The sequence below is a fragment of the Budorcas taxicolor genome, chromosome 7, assembly GCF_023091745.1.
Source record: "Budorcas taxicolor isolate Tak-1 chromosome 7, Takin1.1, whole genome shotgun sequence".
NCBI lineage: Eukaryota > Metazoa > Chordata > Mammalia > Artiodactyla > Bovidae > Budorcas > Budorcas taxicolor.
This window is the reverse complement of record NC_068916.1, coordinates 25,617,752-25,636,710: the sequence shown is the minus strand read 5'-3', so window position 1 is coordinate 25,636,710 and position 18,959 is coordinate 25,617,752. Positions and strand designations below refer to the sequence as shown.

General features: G+C 38.4%; 1 protein-coding gene across 1 annotated transcript in view; it reads right to left on the bottom strand.

The window, feature by feature from the left end:
* Positions 1–18,959, bottom strand: part of FBN2 (fibrillin 2) — a 224,383-nt gene that overhangs the window by 111,000 nt on the left and 94,424 nt on the right. The window contains exon 8 of the mRNA XM_052644439.1: positions 10,512–10,637. Coding sequence (XP_052500399.1) covers positions 10,512–10,637 — 126 coding nt within the window. The remainder of the gene's footprint in view (positions 1–10,511; positions 10,638–18,959) is intronic.

Sequence of the window (18,959 nt, the reverse complement as noted above, 5' to 3'; positions counted from 1 at the left end):
GAAAGTGAGAAACAGAAAATAACAAAAAAGAGAAGGTACAGGGAAAGCACAATAAACGAGAAGCAAAAAAATAATAATAATAAAATAAAACAAATGCATCAGTTACTGTAATAAACACAAATGAATTTACGTATCAATTTAAAAGATAAAGATTTTGAGACCATGTCCCCCCAAATTTAGAGTTAGGCTGTTTAAAGAAACATATTTAAAACAAAAGGAAGCAGAAAAGGTTGAGAGAAAAAATATCCAAATAGCATATATTTAAATCTTCCTCTCCAATTCACAAAATGCAATGCAAAAAGACATTAGATAAAACATATCAAAAGAAAATACTTAGAAACGTATCAAGAGGAAAAGAAAGAAAACTTTACAGAGTCAATACATATCAAAAAAGGTTCAATTCACTATGAATTAACACTTTTAGACAGTCATTATGCTATAACATAGCATCAAAACATTAAAGCAAAAACTTAAAAGGCCACATTGAGAAACTGAAAAATCTACTACCAAGGTGGAACATTTATACAACTCTGTAAGTAACTGATAGAGACAGTAGATAAAATCTAGTAGTTCTAGGAAAAATTTGAACAGAACAGTTAACAAGTTTGATCTAATGGATATAGCTATCCAACGAGAAAATACAAAACTCAAGCCCACATAGAAGATTTTCAAATCAGGGGAACCCCTGACACTTCTAAACCAGTCATGTGTCAAATACACCAACACACTGGAAATAATGTAATATGTTTAAAAAAAAAATGAGTAGAAGCTGAACAGGAATCTGTTCTAGTCTCAAAATTTGGAAGTCTTCAATGATATTTTGAGAGCTCCACAAATGTGTATTTACACTGAACACTGCAATGCAAATAAAAATGCCTTGTAATATACAGGCACTACTAATATTCCCACTAATGGATATTGCATTTTGACTAGTAAAATACAAATTCATTTAAAATTATTACTAGATACCCAGCATTTTGTTTCATTATGTATTTTTCTCAAAGATATTGGGTTATCATAATGTGTGGATCTGAAAACATTTTTGATGTTAAACAGGAGGTCTTCAAATTCAGTAAACATAATTAACTACTATAATTAACCATAATTAGTTAACTATAATTAACTCCTACAGTTTGAAAACCTTTCACCAGTCCTATAAGATATGCTGGAAGAAACCATGTCACTGTTGAAAGGACTGAGGGACAGAAAGAGAGGACTGGCAAGTAAATCATAACTAATTTTCATAAATTCTACAATTAGTCTCTTTAAGGAGATCAAACCAGTCAACCCTAAAGGAAATCAACCCTAACAGTCATTGGAAGGATGATGCTGAATTTGAAGCTCAACACTTTGGCCACGTGATGCGAAGAACTGACTCGCTGGAAAAGACCCTGATGGTGGGAAAGACTGAGGGCAAGAGGAGAAGGGGGGCGATAGAGGATGAGATGATTGGACGGTATCACTGACTCAATGGGTGAGAGTTTGAGATGGTGAAGGACAGGGAAGCCTTGCATGCTGCAGTTCATGGGGTCACAAAGCCGGACATGACTTAACAACTGAACAACAGCAAGAACATCGGAGATGTAAACAATCTCCTTTCAATCCTTTGCATCAAAAACATGAAAATGAGATACAGACACAGTGTAGTGTGATATCTCATAGTTAAGATCTCTCCAAAAATACTTTACAAAAGGAAAACAGTGCCTGAGAGCTGGGTTATTTCGTTTGTATCTCTGAACTGCATGGTCCTTAGAAAGTACTGTGTTGAAAATGTGCCATATGGAAGAATAAAAAGGAACATCCCATACAACTAAGAGTTGTCAAGACATGCCATCCCTTGAAATATGGAATTATTAGGGGCAAAGAAAGATGAAGTCTGTTTATAATACCATTAGAACAAATTATTCTCGTGCTTGGTATGTGTTTAACTGCAGAACTGATATGTCATAAGTAATGTGTGTGTTTAACTGCAGAACTGATATGTCGTTAAGTAATGAAAACATGTCTATTCCTCTAATAATCTCCTATCACCCTCGCTATACTCCCAGAAGAAGGTTTACATCAAGCCTTATTTAAAGCCACACTGAGAAAGAGGAAGTAATCCATCTTCTCTGATTAAAATATAAATCTACCTTGAAACAAAATAATGGTACTCTTATCAGAGTTTGTTTCACGGCTTGACATTTAGTCTAAACTTGATTTAAAAGAACTAACAGTTAATTATACAGTGTGATGAAAACTTGGTAAAAGATGGGGAAGGTTGTACCTTGAAAAAATACATCTCCTGTTGAATGGGCTTTGCTCATTAAAAATGAAGGGGTCAACCAGAAAGCCACGATGAGGGGAGCTCAAGTCAGAAGACTAGTGATAGTATGTGTTCAACAGATAAAAATCATGGCCTCAGACTTCATCCCCTGATTCTGCAGGCCTGCACTTGCTTCTCTGAGGGTCCGGCATCAACCTGAGTTCCATTTGACTAATTCCGCAGATTCTTGCTATTTCTAAAATACCTGCAGGTTGCACTCATGTCTCCATCATACATGACTAACCAGAACTAGGAAGAATGAATGAGAAAGAACCACTGTGGCTCCTTGGTCTACTTCTTCCGTGAAAGCAGTGGAATTTTTCTTCCTCATTACCTAACTTTCTCTTTCAAGGACATTCTTTCTTAATTAAAACTACGCCCCCCCTGACTCACCAGTCATTTTTGTATGATTTTTCTGATTAAAACTAAGATACTATATAGTGTATGGTTTCATCCCTGTCTCCTCTACGCCTTTTCAGGTCATTTCCGTCACTCAGTCATATCAGAGTCTTTGCAACCCCATGGACTGCAGCACACCAGGCCTCCCTGTCCATCACCAACTCCCAGAGTTTACTCAAACACATGTCCATTAAGTCAGTGATGCCTTCCAACCATCTCATTCTCTGTCAACCCCTTCTCCTCCCACCTTCAATCTCTCCCAGCACCAGGGTCTTTCCAAATGAGTCAGTTCTTTGCATAAAGTAGCCAAAGTATTGGAGTTTCATCTCCAACATCAGTCCTTCCAATGAATATTCAGGACTGATTTCCTTTAGGATGGACTGGTTGGATCTCCTTGATGTCCAGAGGAATCTCAAGAGTCTTCTCCAACATCACAGTTCAAAAGCATTTATTCTTCGGCACTCAGCTTTCTTTATAGAGTCCAACTCTCACATCCATACACGACTACTGGAAAAACCAAAGCCTTGACTAGATGGACCTTTGTTGGCAAAGTAATGTCTCTGCTTTTTAATAAGCTGTCTAAGTTGGTCATAGCTCTTCTTCCAAAGAGCAAGCGTCTTTTAATTTCATGACTGCAGTCACCATCTGCAGTGATTTTGGAGCCAGAAAAAAATAAAGTTCTCAATGTTTGCACTGTTTCTCCATCTATTTCCCATGAAGCAATGGGACCAGAGGCCATGATCTTAGTTTTCTGAATGTTGAGCTTTAAGCCAACTTTTGCACTCTCCTCGTTCACTTTCATCAAGAGGCTCTTAAGTTCTTCTTCGCTTTCTGCCATAAGGGAGGCGTCATCTGCATATCTGAGAGTACTGATATTTCAAGTACTATTGCCTGGAAAATCCCATGGACAGAGGAGCCTGGTAGGCTACAGTCCATGGGGTCACAAAGAGTCGGACACGACTGAGTGACTTAACTTACTAACTTACTTAATCTTGATTCCAGCTTGTGCTTCATCCAGTCCAGCATTTCTCATGATGTATTGTGCAAAGAAGTTAAATAAGTAGGGTGACAATATACAGCCTTGATGTACTCCTTTCCTGATTTGGAACCTGTTGTTCCATGTCCAGTTCTAACTGTTGCTTTCTGACCTGCATACAGATTTCTCAGGAGGCAGGTCAAGTTGTCTGGTATTTCCATCCTTGAAGAATTTTCCACAGTTTGTGGTGATCCACACAGTCAAAGGCTTTGGCATAGTCAAGAAAGCAGAAATAGATATTTTTCTGGAACTCTCTTGCTTTTTCGATGACCCAGCAGATGTTGGCAATTTGATCTCTGGTTCCTCTGCCTTTTCTAAATCCAGCTTCAACATCTGGAAGTTCACAGTTCATGTACTGTTGAAGCCTGGCTTGGAGAATTTTGAGCATTACTTTACTAGTGTGTGAGATGAGTGCAATTGTGCGGTAGTTTGAGCATTCTTTGGCATTGCCTTTCTTTGGGATTGGAATGAAAACTGACCTTTTCCAGTCCTGTGGCCACTGCTGAGTTTTCCAAATTTGTCTCTGCTTTCACAGCACTTTCACAGCATCATCTTTTAGGATTTGAAATAGCTCAACTGGAATTCCATCACCTCCACTAGCTTTGTTCATAGTGATGCTTCCTAAGGCCCACTTGACTTTGCATTCCAGAATGTCTGGCTCTAGGTGAGTGATCACACCATCATGATTATCTGCATTGTGAGTATCTTTTTTGCACAGTTCTTCTGTGTATTCTTGTTACCTCTTTGTAATATCTTCTGCTTCTGTTAGGTGCATACCATTTCTGTCCCTTATTGTCCCATCTTTGCATGAAAAGTTCCCTTGGTATCTCTAGTCTTTCCCATTCTACTGTTTTCATATATTTCTTTGCATTGATCACTGAGGAAGGCTTTCTTATCTCTCCTTGCTATTTGGAACTCTGCATTCAAATGGGTGTATCTTTCCTTTTCTCCTTTATCTTTCACTTCTCTTCTTTTCAGAGCTGTTTGTAAGGCCTCCTCAGACCATTTTGCCTTTTTACATTTCTTTTTCTTGGGGATGGTCTTGATCACTGCCTCCTGTACAATGTCGTGAACCTGCGTCCATAGTTCTTCAGGCACTCTGTCTATTAGATCTAATCCCTTGAATCTATTTGTTACTTCCACTGTATAATCATAAGGGATTTGATTTAGGACATACCTGAATGGTCTAGTGGTTTTCCCTGCTTTCTTCAATTTCAGTCTGAATTTGACAATAAGGAGTTCATGATCTGAGCCACAGTCAGCTCCCAGTCTTGTTTTTGCTGACTGTATAGAGCTTCTCCATCTTTGGCTGCAAAGAATATAATCAATCAGATTTTGGTGTCGACCATCTGGTGATGTCCATGTGGAGAGTCTTCTCTTGTGTTGTTGGAAGAGGGTGTTTGCTATGACCAGTGCATCCTCTTGGCAAAACTCTCTCTGCATTGCCTTTCTGTATTCCAAGGCCAAATTTGCCCGTTACTCCAAGTAATTAATTCTTGACTTCCTTCTTTTGCATTCCAGTCCCCTATAATGGAAAGGACATCTTTTTGGGGTGTTAGTTCTAGAAGGTCTTGTAGGTCTTCACAGAACCATTCAACTTCAGCTTCTTCAGCATTACTGGTCGGGTGTAGACTTGGATTACTGTGATATTAGTTAAACCTATTTGGGAGTTTGGGGTTATCCTTCAAGCATTTGCAAATGCATGTAATCAACGTCCATCATCACCCAGAGTGCTGCACAGGGACAGCATATCCTGATCACAGGATATGTGATCCTGTGCTGCTCACAGTTCTTCATGGGCTCTCACTGTCCTCAGGATCAACCTGAAACTTCTTAGAAAGGCAGTTAAGAGCCTCAGCAATAGAATCTTCATCTTAACCCATCTTCAACCACTTTCTTACTTAGCTCTCCTCCCCAAGCGACCCTTCCCACTGCCTCCCACGTCTACTCACTTTCAGCATCTGCAGTGCTGCTCAGGCCTTTCTCTTTGCTCAGCACAGTCCAATTGCTCGGCTCCCGCCCATCTTTCAAGGTCTGTATCTTATCAGTGCTCACTTTCAAGAGAATTTTAACTATGACAATCAGGGCTTTCTTTTGGATTTACAGTATTTACTGGCTAAGGAATTATTTAGCAATTAATTACCCACTGCCTCCAACTTTCTCTTACGTTTTTATTTTTCACATTATATTTTCTTGAGAATACCCCATGGCAATATTGCGCACTGAAACTTCTGTAAAGCTCAAGCAAACACACTAGGATACTGTGGCAACATCACATTACCTTGCTGCTACTGCTGCTAAGTCGCTTCAGTCGTGTCCGACTCTGTGCGACCCCATAGACAGGGGCCCACTGTCTCTGGGATTCTCCAGGCAAGAACACTGGAGTGGGTTGCCATTTCCTTCTCCAGTGCATGAAAGTGAAAAGCCAAAGTGAAGTCGCTCAGTCATGCCTGACTCTTAGCGACCCCATGGACTGCAGCCCACCAGGCTCCTCCATCCGTGGGATTTTCCAGGCAAGAGTACTGGAGCGGGGTGCCATTGCCTTAAGGACTTTTAAATGCTTACTCTCCACTTTCTGAACTTTGCTTGTTGCTGACTGGCACTTCTAGGTTACCCATGTAGGGTCCCTGCTAGTTCTGTGTGCACAGCGATAGCTGGCACGTTAACTTGGATACAGAATCTTTTCACTGCTGCCTGTCAATCGGGCTTCCCTGGTGGCTCCGATGCTAAAGAATCTGCCTGCAGTGCAGGAGACACAGGAGATGTGGGTTAGATTGCTGGGTCGGGAAGATCGCCTGGAGAAGGGAATGGCACTCCAGTATTCTTGCCTGGAGAATTCCACAGACAGAGGAGCCTGGTAGGCGCCATGGGGTTGAAAAGAGTTGCAAAGAGCCTGTCAATCATCACTGACTCATTGCTGACTGCCAGTCACTCTTCTTGCCTCCACTGCAACATGGAAATGAAGTATTAATAATGTCATGAACATTAAAATGATATAAAATGATATAAGGGTAATTAAGTTGTGCTATGAAAAATGCTTCATTGTCTTCTTCATCACATTTTAACATTATAATTAATTTCTTAATTTCATTGAATAATAAAGAAATAACATGAAATTTTCAAAAAAAGAAAAAAATTAGGTATGGGTCTACTTTTTTTAGAAATGACATCTCTTAGTAATCTTTGTTAAAAAAGAGGGCTATTTCCTGGACATTTTAAAAAACTTGGTGGAAAACATAAAATAAAAACAAATTAAGATTTCATTTTTATACTTAGCATAAAAGGAAATGAGAAAACTATCCCATTTTATAATTTAAATGACCATTAAACTGTCCTGCCATACGAAGGTATTTCTTTTACATAAGAGAAAAAGGAAGCTTACTGTTGCCTTATAATGTTGTAAATATTCAGGGTGTTTTGACTAACTAAGGAATCGGGGCAGCATTCAGTATGTGCCACACTTAGAATAACGCTGCAGATAACATGTAGTTTTCTGCTCAAGAAAAAATTTTTGAGAGCATCCAGCTCATTATTGTTAGCATATATATGGTTACAAAACCAATAGCATGGAAATACTTATGACATATATAATTCAATCATAAATAAATTCCATCTAACAAAATACAGACTCAGATTCAAAAAAAATCAAAATCAAAGATCTCTTACCTATTAAAATTCTAGGCTTATTTTTTTCTTATGTGGAAAACATATACTTATTCCAAATGAAACATAGTTAAATTCAAAAATTTTTCAGCTGCTTACTTAATTTTAGCATTGGTTTTGCAATTTTGGAATGTCATTCTCCCCTCCTTAGGGGCTTTCCTCTGTTTCTGGGTCAGGATATTGATACTGAAATGAGTGGAGACTCCTGGCTAGCATGGGACTCACGTGCCACAGCTCCTGGAGCTCAAGCAAGCTCTCTCACATTCTGAGCATTGGAGACCATAGCTCAGTGCCACCACATCATCTCCAGCAGTCAAAGGATGCAAAGCAGCTATTAATTAATATTAATGAAATTCTTATGTTCAATCCCATCTCATACATTCATTTGCTGGTTTGCCTCTTCATTCAGAAAAAGACTTCCTGAGCCCAAACTTCTATGGAAAGGACTGTATCAGGTACCGAGGACGGAAAGCTGCATAAGGCAGACCCTAATGGTACTTACAGTCTGGCCAATGAGTAAAGCAAAAATACTTGTGACACTGTGATAAACCCAGAAATGAAAGAAAGTAAAAAATATTATGAGAAGCGCTGACTGACTTTGTCCAAGATGTAAATGTGGGTTAAGCAGGGATGGCAGTAAAAACAGTGATGTCTAAGTGGGGATTTAAAGGATGAGTTGGGTTTTAATGAGCATAGTAGGGGGAAGTCAAGATGCTTCAGGCAGAGGAAATACTGTGGGCAGTGTACTTATGTACCACAATAAGAGAAATGTGTGAGGTGGTAGGTGGTTAGAGATGAGTCCTGAATACAGGCTGGGTCAGGCTCTAAAGGGCTTTGAAAGTTCAGGTAAAGGCTAGAACTTTATATAAGAAGCAAGAGATAAAGAGTTTATCATGATTTAATGGTAAACCAAATATCTGACATTGAAGAAAACAACCTCAGTAAATTGTTAGGCATTTTCATCATGATTATTCCAATATGATGAAGTTCATGACTGAAAAAAAGGACTTAGAAACTTAAGAAATAAGGGAGAAAGAAGTAACTTAGAAATGTGATCTAAAACACTAACACTTGTTATGGCAAATTCTGCCTTCTCACCAGTTGGTCTAGTTGTACACTTCATTCTCAAAGGCCTTCAGTTACTCCACATCATCTACCGAATAAAACACTCGCATCTTATTTGGCATTTTCAGAACTTCACAGTAATAACCTCCCTTATGTCTCCAGGCACATTTCTTCCGGCCATTTCAAGAATATAGGTTTCCTAAAGTCAGGGTCTATGGCAACCAGCCAAGGATGTTCATTGATGACCCCTAAACTGACAATTTCCCTATAGGGTCGAGCGCATGCCTATTTCAAGAGGAAGACTGCGTGTGTGTGTGTGTGTGTGTGTGTGTGTGTGTGTGTGTGCATGCACGTGCACATTCTTTTCCTATACAGTTTAAAAAAACTAAGACAAGTATAGGTTGTTCTGCTAATTTGCAATTCTGTTAAATTATGTTAAATGAATCAGACTTAGTACGTAGTGAGCCAACTGATAACACTGACCCTAAAAACAGTTAATTTGCTCAGTTTTATAGACTTAACATCTATAATGTATTACCAAGTGTAAGACAGAACTCTGATTCATTCATAAAGAACAAATAATCATCATTCAAATCTTTTCAAAACCAACTGTCCATGTGGTGGGAGAGAAACCACTCATGCTGGAGGCCTTGAGATCTAGGCAGAGGATCTCTGTTAACTTAGAGTATCTAAGGAGACAGTATAGAACCAGAGTAACACAGATGCCTGGAGACCTGGATTTAAATCCTGGCTCCATGGATCAGCCCTGAAACATCATATAAGTCGTTTAACCTCTCTAAATCTCAATTTCTTCATCTACAAATCAGAATAATTATGCTTATCACACAGGGCTATTACAAGGATTACATCCTCATTCTCCTATACCTCTTCCTCCCCCTAATGATAATAAGTAGAAAGAATAAGGAATATTTTATCACATATTTACTAGAAGGAACTGAAGGACAGAGAGGTCAGTAGCTTACCCAAGGCTCTCCCACTATGTGATAGGAAGGTGTAGATGTCCAGGGCCTCACACATGGTATGAGCTTGGTAACTGGCAGCTGTCAGTGTTAATACTGCCACCACAGTTTCTTCTTTGACTGCTACTTTTCAACTACTGTTTATGATGACAACATAGCATTCTGAAGGCAGGATCTTCTCGCTCATCTCTTTGCTGTTGGATGGCCAACAGCACGGTGTTTGGCATCTCAACAAGTGAACTCAAGCCTTTTTATTGGTAGCCTATGAGCTCTAGCTTACATCTTAAGCTCTCTGTAACCTCCATCCCATCAGTCCAGTTCATGTGTACATCACGTGGGTACACAAAGTCCCTGGTGCTTAGGGACTCACACACCCTCCCAGTGGGGACAGGAGATGGTCACTGCCCAGACAGTCATCCTCCAGGGAACCAAGCAACTTCAGTTTTGGGGTGCTGGTTTGATTTCCCTAATTCAATTCCTGTACTACAGGAATCTTTAGTGATCTTAAAGTCTAAAGCTTATTAAAAAATAGATGACCTACACATGACTGCAAGCACTGTTTCATCTTTCTAAATAAAAGAGAACATGCAAATATATCCGGCTTTAGTTAAAATATGCTTAAAACACAAAATTAAAGGTACTGATTTCTTTTTTGTATTAACTATCTTTACTAGAGTAAACACGTGCTAATAAATAAGACATTGATTATATTCATGATTCATAACAATGAAAGAACTGTTAATTACTACACTTTGTCTCCCAAAGCAGATTTTTAAAAATCTTTCTCATGCCTTTGTGTCTGTAACATTCAGCAATGTCTTGAGGAAATCTTTCTTCATTTAAAAAATGACTCTGACAACATAAAGCAAATCCAAATGGCTTCTGATACTGAAGTTTGTGACATGAGCACCTGGCTGATCAATCCCTCGATAGCGGTACCATAAACAACTCTTTCAGCCACTTTCCCAAAGGTTTTATAATTGTTGCCATCTCCATACCTGCTTGGGCTGTTCTGTCATTAGAAAGAAGCAGTGTATTGTGCCCTCAAAACCAGGAGGCTTACCGATGCACCGAGAGCCATCTGTTGAGGTTACATATCCACGTGGACAAACACAAAAGTAGCTTCCCACGGTGTTGGAACATTCGCCAGTTTCACATATCCCAGGAATGATGCTGCACTCGTCAATGTCTAATCAGGGGAAGAAGGAGAAGATGACTGAGAAAGGCCTCCATTAAATAGCTTTTAAAAGGGATCTTTAAAAAAAAGTGTCTGAGAGCACTGATGGTTGATTAGGTCGGATCGTATAACCTTGAAGATACTCTTGTTTCAGGCCCTAAAGAATTTCTCACACTATCTATGGGAACTGAGATGAAAGTAAACTCCCACGGCAGGAAAACAAGGCCAATGAAAGCAAAATTCCATATCCTCTTTTTCCTCCTCAAATGCAATTTAAATTGGAAATAAGTGAAGATGTAAATGTTTTAGTTTCCATTCGACATCATCTAGGGACTTATCCTACTAGAGACTTAAAACACACACACACATATGCAAGGATTACATTTTTAAATATGAAATAAGTACATTTCAAATTTTATAGCTAATTTTCACATTAATTATCTGAACCAATGGAGGGTGGCAAACACCTTTTTTTTTTTTCTATTTGGCTTCAGGATATGTTTTTGTACTTACATCTACATATGGGTATATCTGGCATTCTGGGCATTAACTTCAAACCTAAAATAATACAGTAAAATGGCAAAGGGCGAATGTGGGTGGCTTTGGGAGTTCTCCAGTTTTCCTATTGTGTCTCCCTAAATCTATCCATTCAGCTTACTCAGTGCCGGGACTAGTCCACTCCCTTTCACGTTAATGAAAGGTCTGCTTTCTTTTAAATTTTCCCCAAACCAGGAAACCTGGCCATTTATATAAGCTTTAATGTACTTTTCTTCTAGTTCAATAAGCAGAGAGAGGTGGAAAGTCAAACAAAGCTACAATTAGGTACACTGGGAGCGACTTGCTAATATATTGAAAAGGAAAAGAGCCAGTGTGAAGAGAATCCAGCCCCAGATGCCTGGGAATTAGCTGTCCTCTCTAAGCAACAGAGCTAGCAAAGACCAAGTGAATACAGGGAACAATTATAAAAGCCATAAAAGCCTACATGATTACCAAAAAGTAAACTTGAGCTTTCAGTTTTTTAAAAGATGTCTATGTATATACATATATATACACAAGCATATATATAAACATATATATGTATGTATACTCAGTCGCTTCAGTCGAGTCTGATTCTTTGTGACACCATGGACTGTAGCCTACGAGGCTCTTCCATACATGGGATTCTCCAGGCAAGAATACTGGAGTGGGTTGCCACGCCCTCCTCCAGGAGATCTTCCCCACCCATGGATCGAACCCGCGTTATCTCCTGCGTCTCCTGCATTGCAAGCACATTCTTCCACTGCTGAGCCTACGGGGAAGTCCTATATATGTATATGTATATACACACACATATATACATACATATATAAAGACACATATATATGCTTAAGTGCATTGATAAAAAGCACAGAAAAATTATATTCTAATTATAAATACAAGGAAATAAATTTCAAACCCCATAATTTAAAAATGGTTGACAATGCCCTAAATTTCTTTCATCTATTTCTCTATGTGATCCAACCAGTCCGTCCTAAAGGACATCAGTCCTGAATATTCATTGGAAGGACTGATGTTGAAGCTGAAACTCCAATACTTTGGCCACCTGATTTAAAGAGCTGACTCATTTGAAAAGGCCCTGATGCTGGGAAAGATTGAAGGTGGGAGGAGAAGGGGACAACAGAGAATGAGATAGTTGGATGGCATCACTGACTCAATGGACATGAGTTTGAGTAAACTCTGGGAGTTGGTGATGGACATGGAGGCCTGGCATGATTGTCTGTGGGGTTGCAAAGAGTCGGACATGACTAAGCCACTGAACTGAACTGAACTGAATTGCTCTATTCATTCTTTTTTCCCCCACCATTTATTCTGACAAGTCATTCGTGCCTATAAGCAGTATCATGAAATAACTATATGCCTATGTCTTCTTGGAATGTTCTAATTCAAAAATATTACCAGATTCAGACAGTCTCTAAAATAATATCTTCATTAGAGGCTTAACAGTTAGCCACTGAAGGCACAGTGGTACAAATCATAATCTATCAATTCCCCTAGAGAGTCCAGAATTCTAACATAAATTGGTTACATGAAGACCAAACATATAATGTGGTAAAAGAGTTACCATCAGATTTAATCCAAAGAAATAAAACCATATGTGCAAAATTAGGGTCTGTTGAATCTTGTGTTGCTATCTTAGTGCAGGGCATCTTAATAAAACTGAACGTAGATTCAGAAGAGAAAGGAAACCAGAACAGCTATACTGTGATCACCAGATAAATAGATAATCACTTCTAGATAAGGAAGACAGAAAAAGCAAACCACACACAGTAAAGCAGCAAGCACTACAAAAGTGAAGAACCAAAACTTACTTTCTGATCCTCCTACGTCTAAAGGTATGCCAACAACCAAGGCACTTATGGAACCTAAGACCAAGCCAAATTCTTAAAACTCAGGATCCTTAAAGTCTTTCATTTAAGCATTTACTCTTGTTTTCAGGCATTTCCTTTCATAATAAAGTACTTCTTTGTGCTCTACTTCCAAATAGCCTTTCTGACAACAGAAAGAGTAGAAATTGAAAGATGTTTGAATTTTCTTTCAAGCGGAAAGGAAAAAACCCTGGAACACAGAGGAACACATGGAATAAGATTAAATCTGTGAGTTTTGTGTTAAATATTTTGCAAAAACTCCATGTTTCTTTCTTAGAATTAAGTAAGAACCTTAACAGGTCAGCTTCAAAATAATTGTATGTAAAAAGCTCTCAGTAAAGTATCTAAGATTTCTACATGAAAACTAGAGCTGCTCACCTATGCCCTCCTCTGGCTTTGACCACGTCCTTAATGCTGTCCTCCCTGACGGGAGCAAATGGCTACAGGAGTTCTAGGCTAGATCTTTCACTAGGACATCTAGAGTAGGAGAAGGTGTCTCTTACTGGAACAGCGGCTCACTCCTAAGAGGAAGCGAATATTCCCCCAGGAGCCCTCAGCAAATCTTTCCGCTTCTCCTAATGTCCTGAATTGAGTCACATACTAACCCTTCTGAATTATTCCTATAGCCAGGAAAATGGGCTCCTAAGGCCCAGAGTCCTGAACTAATCACTGTAGCAAGTGGAATGTAGTTCTGGGTGTGTGTGACTCCTCAGCTGCTCAGTCATGCACGACTCTTTGCAATCCCAGGACTGTAGCCCGCCAGGCTCCTCTGTCCATGGCATTCTCCAGGCAAGAATACTGCAGTGGGTTGCCATTTCCTACTCCAGGGGATCTTCCCAACCCAGGGATTGAACCTGCGTCTCCTGCACTGCAGGTGGATTCTCTACCACTGTGCCACCTGGGAAGCCTGGAATACAGATAGCCTTAGAAAGTAACAAAAATCTGAAAATGCAGCACAAAGAATGGAAAGTGTACCAGCATGACTGGGAAAATGACAAATATAAGCTTTGCTAATTAGCCGTATGCTGAACCCTGGAGAGCCTTCCCAAACACTGAAGCTTTTTTTCTGAAATAATATATGGTATTTATGAAGAGGTTTAAATTAAATAAGAACATTACATAAGCAAATCGATATATCAGAAAGGCAATCCTCATGTTTAACGTACACAGATAATGATAAATAACCCAGTGATAAATGATGAGAACCTTAAGTAAGCTTTATGATGAGTGAGAGAACACATATTCAAGAGATTCCAGGAGAATTCAGCAGGACTTTGCCCCTGGATAAGTATCTCAGACTTATAGTTTGACTGAGCACGGAGCCAACGGTAGTGCTAGTAACAGAAAACAGGACACAGAGGGCAAAACACATTCTGAGGTTCAGTTGCATTTGGGACACTCTGAATATGAAAGGTTTGAGAGAAACAGCAGAAATTCCAACTACGCAGCTAAACATTTGAAACTTGGTAAAAAAGTAAGGCGTCAATATGTATACTTGTGGTTTATCACCAAGTCTGAAGATTGCTTTTGAAGTTGTAGCAATAAATGAGATTTCCAAAGAAGACATATATTTGAAAAGAATTGAATTTGAGGAGGGAACTCTGAGAACCACCACCATCCAAGGGAAAGTCAAAAGAAAAGAAGCCAGCACAGGAGACTGGCAGCAAGGATCAGAAAGGTCAGAATAAGAGGATGATGATGGGAGGAGGGTAAGGAAGAACTCTGTCAAAAAGGAAGGGACTTGAAGTGTGCCATGGGAGGATAAAGAAAAAGAAGGATTGGAAAGTGTTTGGTAATTTAAATGGAACACAGACTTCTTCTTCTTCTTCTTTTTTTTTTTTTTTTAAGAAAATTAGATCTAAGCAAAACCATCTGACAGATTTCTGACTGCCAAGCCACATAACCTCGTATTTGTCAACCAACATTTACAACATTTTCTGTAAATCTTACTCTAAGCAGATATAATGAATAATTTGGTAAGTAGTGCTAAGTGTGATCTCAGATATCACTGAATTCTAAGAACATTGCCCTAGAGATTCTGTCAGTTCCAATATGTACATGTCATACATAAAAGCAGAATCCATGTAACAATTATGTTACAGAGAACTCAGAACAAATAAAACAATAAATTGTTTTTTAGAAAGTGCTTATACAATATTTTCTCTCCATCCATGCCAAGGAACCACATGTATTTGGCCTAATTCCATACAATTTTTGTTTTAGTATAGAAAAAAGGTAAATATTATTTCTCTTATGCATACATTGAATTTTTATTTAACATACTATTAGAAACTAGGAAAGTGAAGCAAAAAGAGTCTCAGTCATTTACGGTTCTATGTGACCCTATGGACTATACAGTCCATGGAATTCTCCAGACCAGAATACTGGACTGACTGGGTAGCCTTTCCCTTCTTCAGGGGATCTTCCCAATTCAGGGATCAAACCCAGGTCTCCCACACTGCAAGTGGATTCTTTACCATCTGAGCCACCAGGGAAGCCCAAGAATACTGGGGTGGGCAGCGTATCCCTTCTCCAGCGGATCTTCCTGACCCAGGAATCAAACTGAGGTTTGATCGCAGGCATTGTTTACCAGCTGAGCTACAAGGGAAGCCCAAAACTAGGAAAACTTACCAGTAAATATTACATAGAATAAAGCTATTTCAAGCTTTTACAGGGACAAAAGGCATTTTCAAAATGATAAAATAAAAATTAATTGGGTACTGAAAGGATGATACATATCAATTCTACTCAAAATTTCATTGTGTATTTATAAACAGCTTTAGTGAAATATAATAACTGCATGGTAATTCATTCAGTTAAAGTACAAAATTCAACAGTTTTTGGTATTTACATGATTGCACAACCATCACTATAATTTAATTTTAGAGTAATTTCATTCCTGCCAAAGTATTTCTACCCCTTTAGCAGTCACTCTCCCTACCTCACTCCAAGACCTAGGCAATAGCTAATCTATAACTACCAGATCTATAACAATTAATTAATAAGCTCTTTCTATATACTTGCCTATTCTGGGCATTTTCCATATAAAATAACCATAAAATAAAGGATCTTTCATGACTGGCTTCTTTCACTTAGCATCATGTTTTCAAATTTCAACTATGTTGTGGGATATACCAGAACTTCATTCTTTTTAATTGCAAATAATATTCTACTGTATGGATATACCACATTCTATGTATTCATCCATCAGTTGATGGATATTTTCATTTGTTGGCTATTACAAGCAAAGGTACTATGAACATTTCAGTATTACTTCTCTGTGGACATATGATTTAATCTCATGTGGTATTGCTGAGTTATATGGTAATCCTATGTTTAACTTATTCAGGAACTGTCAAATTGCTTTCCAAAGCAGCTGGAATATTTTACACTCTCACTTGCAATGTGTAAGGATTCTCATTTCTCCACAATCCTTGCCAACACTCATTATTACCTTTACTATTTTAAGGATGTGAGATGGTATCACATCATACTTTTGGTTTGCATTTCTGTAATGACTAATAATGTCGAGCACACTTTAACGTGCTTATTGCTTTTATATATCTACTTTGGAGAAATATCTATTCTATTACTTTGCCCAGTTTTAAATGAAGTTATTTGTTTTTTAATAGTTGAGTTGTATGAGTTCTTTATATATGTATATCCCATATCTGATACATGATTTACATATAAATTTCCATATGAACCTTAGGATTAGACTGTGTATTTTAAAAAGGTTGGAATTTTGACAGGAATTGTGTTATATCTATATATCAATTTGAGGAATATTGCCATCTTAATATTTAGTCTTCCAATCTACAAACATGGGATATCTTTCCTTTTATTTGGATTTTAACATCTTTCAACAAGGTTTGGTAGTTTTAAGTGTAAAGTCTTTCACGTCATTATATTTGTTCATGAGCATTTATTCTTCTGATCCTATAATTTTCATTTCATATATAAAGTTTCATTTTCACAATGTTCACTGCTAATGTATGGAAGTACAATTCATTTTTATATGTTGACATTCTGTCACAACAACCTTGATGACCATTTATTAAATTTAAAGAGTTTTTAGAGGCTACCTTCTCCATTTTAGTGTATACGTTACTCATTTTAGCTGATCCTTTCTCCACTAAACACATATCATCTGCAAATCTATGGTTCTACTTCTTCCTTTCCAACCTGGATACTTTTTATTTCCTTTTCTTTCCTAACTGCCCTAGTTAGAACCTCCACCACAAAGCTGCACAGAAGTTGTGAGGATAAACATCTGTTTTATTTCTGGTCTTCAGGGAAATACTGACTCTTTTGCCAGTTAGTATGATGTTAGCTGTAGTTTTTTTATATATGCCTTTTATCAGGTTAAGAATGTTCCCTTCTATTCCAAATTTGTTGATCATTTTTATCATGAAAGGGTGTCAAGTTTTCAAATACTTTCTCTGCATGTATTGAGATGATCATATGGCTTTTGTCCTTTATTCTACTTACATTATATTACTTGATTTTCAGATGCTGAACCAACTTGCATACCTGGGATAAATCCTAACTGATAATCATCTATAATCATTTTTATATGTGACTGGATTTAGTGTGCTTTACAGTGTCTGGAAGATATCTGCATCTATATTCATAACAGATTCTAATGAAAATGGTATTCATTCTTTGAAAGCCTCAATTTTCTCTCTTTAAATCAAATAAATAGATTTTGAGCATCTACCATTCATTCGTGAACTTATCAAGTAATTGCTGATTAAAGGTCTTTGATTTGTCACATGTATGTCATATGTAATCTCAAACCATCATGAATTAATGATTTGTTAAGCAGATAAATTTAAAACAAGGCACAATCCCACCAGAGAAGATTAACAATATACTCTTTCAATTAAAGTATGAAAACAAGTTACTGGAGGACATAGTAGTTGATAAAGGATCCTAAAGAACAGGACAGAATTGAAACATGCAGAGGAGATGGGAAAAACTGAGCCAAAAACTATGGATGAGTTTCCCAAGAGCAGAGGGTATTTATAAGGAGTAGAAGATGCAATTAGAAGGTTCAACTACATGCCAGGCTACAGTCCACGGGGTCACAAAGAGCTGGACACAACTGAACACAAATGAACAGTGAAAAAACTCAGAATAAAAATGGCATAGTGAGAAGTGACCAAAGAGGTGGAAGAGAGAGGTTTGTGTTAATGATGTTTAGGAAATAGATGGGGAAGCAGTGGAAACACTGTCAGACTTTATTTTGGGGGGCTCCAAAATCACTGCAGATGGTGACTGCAGCCATGAAATGAAAAGATGCTTACCCCTTGGAAGGAAAGTTATGACCAACCTAGATAGCACATTCAAAAGCAGAGACATTACTTTGCCGACTAAGGTCCGTCTACTCAAGGCTATGTCGTTTTTCCTATGGTCATGTATGGATGTGAGAGTTGGACTGTGAAGAAGGCTGGAGCGCTGAAGAATTGATGCTTTTGAACTGTGGTGCTGGAGAAGACTCTTGAGAGTCCCTTGGACTGCAAGGAGATCCAACCAGTCCATTCTAAAGGAGATCAGTCCTTGGTGTTCATTGGAGGGAATGATGCTAAAGCTGAAACTCCAGTACTTTGGCCACCTCATGCCAAGAGCTGACTCATTGGAAGACTCTGATGCTGGGAGGGATTGGGGGCAGGAGAAGAAGGGGACGACAGAGGATGAGATGGCTGGATGGCATCACTGACTCGATGGACGTGAGTCTGAGTGAACTCTGGGAGATGGTGATGAACAGGGAGGCCTGGCGTGCTGCGATTCATGGGGTTGCAGAGTCGGACACAACTGAGCGACTGAACTGAACTGAACTGATCATAGGTAAAGAGGAAGAGTTGGGAAAAAGAAGAGATAAAAGCTAGAAAAGTGAACTTACATATCAATAGTAAGAGTTAGAAAG